Here is an 11,680-nt window from a genome sequence, read left to right as displayed (position 1 = left end):
TAAGACACTGTCAACAACAACTGTGGCAGCTCAGAAACCAGTTTTGTCTTTCAAATGTAGTTTTTTTGTTTCTTCACATCATTGCAGTGGCCTTTCATAGCTCCCCCCCAGAGAATGCAATCTTTTATAAATTAGATGGGATGAAAATGCCACTGAGATTCAGACTATCAATTAATTTCTTTTTAAGATAAATCATCTTCTGAATCTTTGATCTTATAATTTTATTTACTGTATATTTGCACTTTTGCATGAAATGTTCTCTCTGTGAGCCAGCAACTATCACTGGTAAGGTTCATATTTCTTGGAGATAGCTTCTTCCCCATTTTCTTCCCTATTTCTTCCCCATTTTCTTTTTGAATGTGCAAAATTATTTTCCCTGCTGCTGGATTGGTGTCACCTGACATAGTTAATCTTCTAATCTTCTCTCTGGGCTGACATCAGAGGAGATGATGGAGACATTTCCTTTCTTGAATACAAAGCTCAGATTCAATTCTTACTAGTGAAAACCTTGCTAATAACATAAAAAAAAATAGAGATAAATGCAAAATGATGACATACCTAGTTATTTTGTGGGGCTGCTATTACTTTTGTATTTGTTGCTTCCTTGATGGCTGTTCTAGCTGTCAGCTGTGTCTTGCCTATTTTTACTCACTCTTCCTTCTCTGGATGAGCCCACAGGAGATCTTGTCAGAACATCAGCTCCTCTTGAAGTTGCATTATTACGCTCCCCATCCATCAAGTTGAAATGTGAAGAGAATGTGTCAGAAAACACTAATGAAATAAAATTCCAATTATTGGGACTTCCAGGCTCTGCTTCTCACTGAGCCTGGTTGCTTTTCCTTCTGCTGATTGCTGTACAGAGGTTCAGGCCCATCTGACCAGCAGCTCGTTTCTCTGCTGCAGGTGCTCATGGCACAGCATCTCACTGGCCCTGGATTTGGCCCGCTGATCCCACGGGTACATCTGGGACCTCACCATGGCCCCATCAGCAACTCAGGAGATGTGGGGCTGACAGTGGGACTGGTGGTGGCCAGCCAGCATGCTCCCCTCTTGCTTCTCTGCACTTTAACTGGGTGCAATTCAAAAGCTGTGGTTAATTTTACCCCTTGCATTAGAAGAAAGGTGCATTCTATCCCCACAACTACAGGGCTTTTCAAGGGGAAAAAACATGTCTTAGCTAACAAATTCCTAACATTTTGGGCTCTTCAGCACTCTGAGAGAAGGTCATCCACATCCTGATGCCAAGCTGCTTATATCAGCCTGCAGTTTCTCTTCTAGCCCTGTCCTTCCCCTCCCCCTCCCCAGGCTGTGAATCCTCCATACCCAACAGTCAGAAATCTCTTCACACGGCAGGAGAAAACCCAAGGGAATTTGCATAAATTAGAAGGGAGAAGCACATTTCAGCCATTCTCTCTTTAAACTGCGTGGAAATCACACTGATGGGAGATAAAAATGCCTGCCGAAGCGGGCAGTAAGGCGCTTGCTTCAATCTCATGGAAAATTGCAGATTTAATAATCAGATCTGACTTGGTTAGCTAAAGAAATAATTCTCATTTCTCATGATTTCCCTCTGTCAGGAGAGAGAAAGGCAGAGGGAAGCAGAGCAACTCGCCCATGCCCCTACGGTGGTGCTGGGCTTAGCAAAGCCCTCCCACCAGTAATGTCAGCAGGCAGCCAGAGTCTGGCAGGGCCTGAGATCCCACAGTGGGAAGCACAGCTCCCTGCATTTCCTATGAGGTTTGGATGAGGCTGGCTGCATCCGTGGCTGAGCGAGAGGAAAGTCAGCAACAGCAAAAGCCCTGGTCCAGCTGGGAGCTTTCAGGTGGATCAGGCTCTTCTCACAGTCAGATGGCTGAGTCGGTCAGGTGGTGGGGAAAAATTATGACCTCCCCATGGCATTTAAAATCTTAAAGCCCAGATTTTCCAGGATATTTAGGTACTTAGATCAGGCACGGATCAGATGGGATGTGTAGATGAGAAATAAAGTTCCATGACATGTCTTACTTGTGTAGGTGACAGTATTTGGGCACTAAGGTGACTGTGTACTTGGGCCATGGTAGGTGCCCCGCACCCAGGTTTCCCCAAGTACGCCCTCTTTCCCTAGGCATATCAGCTCAGCTCCAGGGGTTTTGCATTGTCAGGACTGGCCTTGAACCTGTCCAGGGATGGGACATCCACAACATTCCTGGGCAGATATTTCTTCCTGGAAATCTCCAGAGAGGGGTATGGACACCATAGCAACTGCTTAAGTATTTCAAGATGCATGAGGAAAATGCAACTGTCTTCCGCAGGAGACTAAATGGTCCAGAATTATCTTTTTTAGGAAATTCTCCAGTGACTTTCTTCCATACGTTGCATTTACTACCCCACTCATGGTACTTGTCATGGATTTATGCAGATGGCTCTCTGTCAGGGAGTAAAATGATGCAGAGGGATTTATAACAGGTTCTCTCTGCTTGTTGAGGGGTAAGCATCCTTCAAGTTCCTTGGAAAGCCCAAGTGAGAGCAGTTATTGGCAAATATTTAGCCAATTTCTCACATTAGTTTAATACCTGCTGAAATAATATGTGCTTTACTTCCCACCTTTTATTGTTTAGTTCAATTTTTGGCTTTTGCATTTTTTGCCATGACAGACACTAGGCTTATTCATAAATTCCCAAAACTTTCTCTATCAGACTTAAATTTTCCAGGCTTGGCCTTTAAACAGGAGCAAACATGGCTCTTCTCTTTTCAGGCTCAGAAACAGGGGAATTTAAAAGAAATATTATGTTTTAAGCAAAGAAAAAAAAAAATCTTATAATATATCAAAACCCAGCATTGTAACTAAAGTATCCAGGGATCAAAGCTAATTTTTTGATTGAAGTATCCACATCAAAAGGAGGGGTTTGTTTGTGCGTATCATTGTAGGAATTAGGTCTGATCTGTTCAACTTTTGACCTGCTTTAGTATTTCACTGAAGAGCTCTCCCAAGGCCAAATCCTAGTAAGGGCTCTGGCAGATGAGCTCTTGCCAACTTTGCTGTAATAATTTAAGATGTATTTGTCCTTCCCCCTCAGTCTGCTCTGCTGGCTTCTCTGGCCCTCTTCCAGAAGATGCTGACCACCTGCAGCAGACGTGGCCACGGACAATGTAATGGGGGTTACTGAGGCAGAGGTTTCTTAAATCACTCTCAAGGATGAGATAGAGCTGAGACACCAGTCTGTGATTTGGCGTGCCTTCCCTGCAGGCACTTGTCCAGCTCTGCTGGAGGGCTCTAATCTTTGGTGGAGGAGCACCAGTACACAGCTGTGAGAGGTAACTTCAAAACCAGCTGCAGCTGTTTGCTCCGAATACAAGGAGGAATGGGGAGCCCTTAATCCTGCAAATACTTATGCATGTGTTTATAACTGTGAGCAGTTCCAGGAACTTCAGTGGGGCTTGAAGTTAAATTGGCACGTAAATGCTTGCAGAACCAGGAGCCTGCCTTTTCACAGAGTTGAGCTAAGAAAGCTTTGATTCTCACACATTGGAGAAATATGTTTCTGCAGTCAAATGACACTGCAAGAAAAGTCCCCCAGTCCGGTTTAGGCCTTCTTCCTTTCCCCGAGGCATACCAAGATCAAGACCAGACACCTCCCTGACTGCCAGAATAGCTAATGGCCACTCCTTGGGTCTGTGGGCAGCAGCAGGCTGGAGAGGTTAAGCATGATACCCTGCACTTCTCCTCCTTGCACAGCCTCTTTGGCAGAGAGCACAGCCTGAGGCTCTGTTTCCCTCAGAGCTGCCCTCCAGGTGAGCCTTACACCAGTGAATATCTCCATGTGTGTTGCATGAGCAGATCAAGAAGCAGGCACTGACAAGGGCTGCCCAGGCAGAACTGTGCCAACAGATCCTCATGCTGGCCAGCCCCAGTGGCCACCAGACACTTCTGGCTCTGGTTGCCCAACCCTGTGTAGGCAACATGAGGAATGGTTTGAGGAACATGTCACAATCTACTTTTGCAGCTATTTTAGCTTCTTAGTCAGTGGCCTGACATCCTGAATTGAATCCATGGTTAGCTGTGCTGCTGAGTAACCAGCAGAGTAGTAAAAGGCTTCTCGTCAGAGAGAGATCAGGCAGACCCAGCAGTGTCAGCCTTTGGGTGCTTAGACTGAAGCATCTGAGCAAAAACAGCCCAGGTCGTTCCCCTGAGGGGCTGGCTCTGGCTGCTTGCTCTGGAAGTTCTTCCCAGAGAATCCCCCATGGAGCCCCCCTTGCCTCCTCCCAGCCCTCCCTCCGGCTCTAGGTCCAAAACCCGGATATTTGTGAAGGGCTCAGACACCAAAGGTCTGAGTCAGGCAAAGCCCTGACTGTTCCCAGGAGGAAAAGTGGCAGCAAATCACATCCCCCACCGGGTGCTGAGGCTCCCACCAGGTCCTGCACATGCCTCTGCCAAGCCCAGCCTGGCTCTAACGCTGCCAGAGCCTTTGCCTGAACTTCATTAAGGTGCCTAATGAGCACACCAGTGTGCAGGGGTATTCTTCACTGACTTTGCGAGTCTGGGAATCTCATACCAAGCAAATACCACATAAACATTTTCAAAGATTAAAAAATAAGTCTTAGGAGCAGCCACTAAACTGGCATTAAAATGGCATGTTTTAAGCAAGAAAAGTCATGAAGTTACAGAGAAATCTGCACTCACAATATTATTATAAACCACGAAACAGCCTTTAGTAACAGTGTCACAAAACAATTTCTCAGATATTACAATATAAACACAGACCTTTTTTTTTCCTTCCCCCTTAAAGAGATACACCCTGGCTTCTGCCTCCTTTCCAGCAGTGAGTGTTTGTATTGGGACCCTGCAGAGCAAGATGTCAGAGCCTATCCCCCAGCCCACCAGCTCCCCCCGCAGCTCCCCGGGAAGCAGGAGAGCCCTGCGGGGTGGCTCCCACTGCCAACCCCACCGCACAGCAATTAGCTCTGTTCTCCCGCGCAGATTTGCGGCTTAGCCCTTAAAAGCCGTTTCATAAATATTCGATGGCCTTTCCGACAGGGTAATGTGCCTCTGTGACATTAAAGAGGAAACTCTGCGAAGGGGAGGGATGACAACAAATTTATCCACCAATAGCACACTCTTTTGGCACAAAAGCACATTCTTATCTTTACATCCCATAATGAGAAGGCAGGGACGGGACTGTTGCTACAGCTCTCTGGGTGGGTAGATGTAGAGTGCAAGAGAAGGGTGGCTGTAAACTGTCAGATATTTTTTCCCCCTCGCCTTTGCAAACAGAAGGACCCGCGCTTGCGGTCCTGCAGTGGTTTTCCTAAGCCCCCGGTGAGGAGGACTTCTCACACGATGTCAGACTGCGAGGGACTGCCTGTGGGTAAGCGCCAGATTTATATTTACCCCAGTGTCCTGCCGACTGGTTCACATTCTCAGATTGCAAAGTCACACGCGAAGCCGCTTGCTTTTGAAGGGAGCTGGAGCCGTAGCAGGGAGAGGAGAAACTCCCTGAAAACACTGCAGATCTTGGTGCGGTGCCTTACGAGTCCGTGGTGGAGGGCTGGTGAGGGTGGTAATGCCTGGATTTTCTTTGAAGGCACAGGGGCTGGGTAGGAGGAAGGGTTGTGGAATTCAGACAGATGGTCTGAAATGTTGGTGTCCAGAGAGATGATGGTATTGATGTGTGCAGTCTTGAGCTCACTAAGGAGAGTTTGTGGGGATGTGTGCTGCAGGACCGGGCGCTGTGTGTGGGTCCTGTTTGCTCCTTGATAAACCTTCCCGGACGGTAACGGACACAGCAAGGGCAGATAAATGGGTTTATTTGCTGAAAGGAAATAGAAATGTACCTTATTTTTAAAATAAGTGTGTGACGCACTTTGCCTGTATCAGGGAAAGGGTACTTTACTAGCACTTAGGGCTGTATCTGTCAAACTTCACTGAGCAGAAGAGCACATCAGCAAGAAGCATGTTCCTCAGCTGTTTCTTTTAAAACTTCTGTAGGAACTGTAAATATTCTCTAGGCTGCCTCTACCAAAGGAAACTCTTGTCAAAATTATAGCCTAATTCTCTGCCAAGGCATTTTACTAATAAAGAGATGGACTACTGGAAACATCTTTTATTTTATTTTTTCTTTTGCCATGGCAAGCATTTATGTTTTCATATATGTATATATACACACACGTACTGTGTAGCGTTCAGGTTCCATTGGCCTGTGAAAGCTGTGCATCAAAGATGAGGTTCTGAGCTAAAAAGTGGGGCTGGAGAAGGTGAAGGCTGCCGCAGTGGGTTTTTTTTTCCTCCTCTCTCTCCTTCCACTTTGCAAAGCAAATCCCAAGTCCAAAACCGCACACTCATAACCAGAGTGGAAAAATATAAATTATGTATATGGTGCAGAGTGAGCTGCACCATGCACAATTCCCTGTGCTGTTGCTATCAGCTAAAGACAAGAGAGATGAAAACGAGTATTTCCTGCTTACCTGCTCAAAGGGCTGATCTTTAACCAGCAAAGTTTCGCTTCTCTAGGCTTTGATTTTAAAGGCCTGGCCCCAATTTGCTTATTAAGCACTCTGAGCTGGGGGTGGGATATTTCAGGGTGACAGTAGCAGTATCAGCTGGCATCTGATATTAATGATGAAACTGATATCGAGTGTGCATGGCATCTTGTGTGCAGAAGTTACTGATATCTCAATTACCTTTGCTGCTGAAAGGACCTAGGAGTTTTCTTCCAGAAAAATATTCATGGATGCATTGAGGGAAGGAATGTTTTCTATGGGCAGGAATAAAAAATAAAGATAAAATGATGTTTAGATGTGGATCAGAAATGTGCCAGCATACACAGAGGGAAAGGTTTATTTCTCTTTGTTCCCCTAAACATGTCCCCCTGCCCTGCTTCCAGACCCTGTCCCAAGGGACATCTGCTTCACAGACCTTGCATAATATTCTGTTACCTGTACTTATAGATGTGTGGATGCATATATGCATATAAAAATAATCACAAAACCATCAGTGGAGAGAGAAATGGTGGTACTGCTTCAGAGCTATTAAGTAATGTTAGCGAGCCAGTTGCTGACAGCTTGCTTTTCATGTCAAGGAATTTTGAAATGATTCTCTTCGTGGCTATTACTCTTTGACCAGCTAGGTCAAAGTTTAAAACTTTAGCAGTTTAAAACTTAACACTCCATAAAAAGAGTTGCAAAAAATCATCATCAAACTTCCTAATACACTAATTAGTGACCACTAGTGCAGAAATGCCCTTTTGCTGAATCCAATGAGCATAGCAAGGCTGGAATTGTACTTCTGAAATCCTCGGTTTTGAATGCAGCCAGATAATACAGCTACAGAAAGTTGGTGCAGTGACAGATATCATTAGCACTGCAATGTGGCTGCAATCCAGAGCCCTGCTTCTAACACAAACCGTACAGCCCTGTGCATGCGCCCGTGTATACACATGCACATGGCTATAAATAAGTTTAGCCAAAGCACAATATCAGTGTCAAGTGTATGTACTGCTTCAGGAACCTCTTTGCAAAGGGTATGCCTCACGAACAACCTGGAGAGCTGCACTTTGTAGTTACAGGAAATTAATGCCAGAGTTTTTAGACTGCTTTCAGCCTCCACAAGAATGTAGCAGGAACAGCTGCGTAATTGTTCCCTCAGAAAAGCAGCTCGGGGGAAATGGCTGAACACAATCTTTTACTTAAAGTTGGCTATAGCTGGATATGAACGGGTTGATACACCAATCATTTTTCGAGAGACTTTATTCAGTAAGAGTATCCTACTTCAGTGCTGGAAATGGTTATGCAATTTTTTCATGATGAAAGCATTGGATGTTTTTAAATTTCTGGTTTCTGTTCAATTCCAGCGTGGCTGCACCCTTTCACTGTTGTGGAATGGAAAATTAAACATGTGATGCAAACAAAGTTTTATTTTGTTGTTTGAATGTAGCACAGAAGACATAAAAAAAGAATCTTAAATGCCAGAATGCAGATTACATGTAAGCAAGTGTACAGTAATTTTGGATTGAATTCATACCAAAAAAAAGGCATGTGAAAGCCTTTTGAGATTTGAAAGTGAACAGAATTCTAAAATTTACACTAATAATTTCCTATTGTAACACAGGGAGATAAAGAAGAAAGAAAGATCAGTCACTTCAGGACAAACGCACTCCTATTTCTTCCTCATTAGCAATTATTGACATACTGATGCTATCCATTAGTGCCAGCTACATAGATTTCTTGTCACTCCTACATGCAGATAAAAGAAAAGCACATCAATTATTTAAGTGCTTCCCCTTGTGTGTAATATTTTCCTCTTGTAAGGAGTCGTAGTTCAGTCCCTGAACTACTGAACAGCTTTTCACGCACCCACCATTTTGATTAGGAATATATGAGTCATGATGGTTCTGGTTCTCAACACAAACCTTTGACTTCAGAAAAATCTCTGAAGTCATGCAAAGGTTCTTAAAGTGTCTCTTTTCTTATTTTCCCCTTTCAGTCACAGACTGACTTTGAATAGCATGTGTAATTTCTTGTGGATAACACCACTGCTGAAATAACACAGGGTATTGAGCTATAACAGATGAAGATTATAATGCTGAAGAAGAACCCCAGGAGTCCCATATATGCATACTTTCTCTGTTATTTACTGCAACAGGGCTAAGACGGGAAGAAACAGAATTGATGCAGCTTGTTCTGGAGCAGGTGGCATGCGAATCTAACTGAATTTCCTTAAAATTCCTCACAAACTTTTATTGGCTTTGTTTCAGTAGAGGACTTTTCATCTGAAGTATGTTCCTGACTCTTTAGCTAAATACTTCCTTTCAAAGCTAAAATTACATATTTCAAACATGTCTTTAAGACAGACTGGAGCCAGTTCATAAAATTGGTGTTTTCAGAATTAGGATATCCCAGAAACCTGTGGGAATTTAGATTTCCTGAAATTCAACACATTCTGCACTGTCATGGGGAGTCCATTTATCTCAGCCAGAGAGGCTGTCAGTGAGCAAGACCTCCAGCTCCCATGCTGGACTGTCTCTAAACAGCTACTGGAAATTAAATATGGCCCACATACATTTCTGTAACAAAAAATCATGACCCAGCACAGGCATGAGCACTACTCCTGTCAAATTAAATTCCCCCACTTTCACATACTCATATTAGCATAGGACTATGCTTGAAATTAACATTTCATTAGATTTGGTAAAAAATGTCTATCTTTTTGCAGATAAGTCTATGTCTCCCTTAGGACTAGAGCACCACTTCTGCATTACAGTTTGCAGGGTGAGACCCTGAGTAAAAGGCAACAGCCTGAAATCACCTTGCAGAATGGCTGTGCAGACTGCAGTTAGCGCTCTGGGGTAAGCAGAGAAGTGGGAAGGTTTTTCCAGCATATCAAGCCAGTTACTTGCTGCAATTCAGGAATGAAATGGCACGACTTGAGCATCTCAAGAGAGAGGTCTGCAGGATGAACCGTAGCTCCTGACTGCACTAAACCCACCAGCACTGACTTGCATGCTCAGAGCTCCCCAGAAGCATCCCCCTGCCAGGGGAGGGTGAGCCCAGGGTGCCGAGGTGATGAGAGCCTGGCAAGCAGCTCTGTTATTTATCAGGGTTTGTAACTGATAAACACTTCACAGAAACTCTGATCTTGGTGTATGGACCCCCCGGCAAGCTCATTTCCTTTTGTGTTTGGGAAGTCAGCTTAGGAGATGAATGCTAGCTATTAGAAGCAGTCACACATTTTCCAACAGAGTGTTCTTTCATCACAAAACGCAGATGTTTACAAATCAAAATGCAATATTTTGTTGACTGTGTCAATATATTAATACATTTCTAAAGACTGTATTTTTGAAAATTGAAATGGAGTGGGAGCAAGACAGAAAGCCTTTGGATGATCAGGTAAAATCAAATCAAATATAATATCTGGGTGTATTGCCCCAGTTTGACGAAAATGGAATTGAAATACCAGAATTATCTTGGCATCTGGGAGTTCTCCTTCTGACCAGCTCAGTTGCTCCCCCAGAAATTCTGTGCCTTCTCAGTCTGTCCAAGCATTGCCTTGAGCAGCAGAGGCTGTGCATTCAGGGGGCAAACACTGATGATGATGATGAAGCAGTCATCATGGTTTAAAGCTTCAGAGAGGTTTTGGAACATGAAGATCAGGCAACCACGCAAGGAAAAATGAACAACTCTGGTGCCCCAGGAATCCATGTTTTGCAAGAAAAACCCCAGAAGCAGATTTATGGTGACAAGCAAGCCCCATGGAGACACCAGGTTGGGAGCCTGTCAGAGGTATGCCTGGGAAGCCCTCTCTGTTCATACAGCATTTTAAGACAGCCCCATGAGCCAAAATATTCAGCCTACAGTCCACGCAGTGTTAAAATCACCAGGGTGCAGCCTTCACCTGCTTCACAGGTGAGGGCTGAGCCTGGGTTAGAGGGCTCCCTGCTGAGTAGGGGTTCTCACCTTCAGACAGGGCTTTCAAAGCCTTGGGGCTGCATGGCTGAACTGTGGTCTCTTTCCATGCACCTCCTTAGATGTTTTGTTGAGGGGAAAAGGGGCTTTTCCATTTGGGAGAAATCTGAGGCCTCCCCAGACCACAAAACATTGCTTCAGTGCTGAGAAAGGGAGAGAGCCGGGAGAGAGACACAGGGCAAGGAGCAACTCCACATTTGCACTTGGGCAAAATGCCACACATGGCAAAGCTGGTTCCTTGTCAATTCAACAGCAAAGATGAAAGAAGGTGGTCTCTGTTGCAGCCAGGTGTGTTTTCAACTGGAGTTCAGCCTAGCTTAGGCAGACTTAGGGTACCTGTACATAGCTATGTAGTACAAGCCCCCTCTGCTACTCATAAAGTTATTTCTGACAACTAGCTTAGAAGTTTGCAACCTCTGGAATTAGGAAAATGGTAAACTCTGCTGTCAGCTCTGTTTTTCTCCTCCAGTGTGGTGTCCTGTCCCTTAGGTTTGGTGGAGGTTTGGTGGGAGCTGACTATGTTCCAGGAGTGTCCTGAGCACAGGCACTGGGTTAGTCTTCATCTTCAGCCTCTGCCTTTAAAGTAGCAGGTGAGGTTTCTTTCTGTGCACTACTCTAACTGTTCAGATGGCAGGCAGGGGCTGTGCCAGTTCACTGCTTTTCTGAAGCAGAATGTGAGTATATGTGCTATGTGCTACAGAGGCTTCAAGTGGGGCTATTTGACCTAGAAGAGACATTAACACCCATTTTCAGAAAAGAACTGGTTTTGTTTGTCTGTCTGTTTGCTTTTCTTTCTTTCTTTGAGGAGGAGTGCTGAAGGAGGAGAGCTCTTTGAGGCAGTCAATAGAGGCAGTAGAAGTTAGCACAAATGCTTGCTGCTGGGGTGCTGGTTAAGGATCTAGTAAGGAATAACAGAAGATGCTACATATTTCCCAAGAGCTCCTCCCCTCCTCCCCCATCCCCATCCCCTGATGGGAGGATTTTCCTTATCTGCAGAAATACTTGGAAGCTGTAGTTTGACCCAGGGTCTGTGAGCAAGAGTACTTGCACAGTACAGCACATTTCTGAACAGTCTTATTCCATGGTATTTACAGTAACTTAAGGCATGCAAAAAATGACCAGTGTGTTCTTTCTTCTCCTCTCCTCCATCCCTCATAACATCTGCAATATTTCCAACGTATTCTGTGTTAAGCCATCAGCATTTAGAAGCCATAATTGCATTTAACAATGTCTGGAGCCTTCT

The 11,680-nt window shown here is 44.6% G+C and overlaps 1 protein-coding gene across 1 annotated transcript in view; it reads left to right on the top strand.

Moving 5' to 3' along the window:
• The first annotated feature begins 5,144 nt into the window (after nt 1-5,144).
• Nucleotides 5,145-11,680, top strand: part of EML1 (EMAP like 1) — a 122,809-nt gene continuing 116,273 nt past the window's right edge. Inside the window, exon 1 of the mRNA XM_048306424.1 lies at nt 5,145-5,345. Coding sequence (XP_048162381.1) covers nt 5,318-5,345 — 28 coding nt within the window. The 5' untranslated portion in view covers nt 5,145-5,317. The remainder of the gene's footprint in view (nt 5,346-11,680) is intronic.

Source organism: Corvus hawaiiensis, chromosome 6 (assembly GCF_020740725.1).
Source record: "Corvus hawaiiensis isolate bCorHaw1 chromosome 6, bCorHaw1.pri.cur, whole genome shotgun sequence".
Classification (NCBI taxonomy): Eukaryota; Metazoa; Chordata; class Aves; order Passeriformes; family Corvidae; genus Corvus; species Corvus hawaiiensis.
This window is presented reverse-complemented; position numbering and strand designations above follow the sequence as displayed.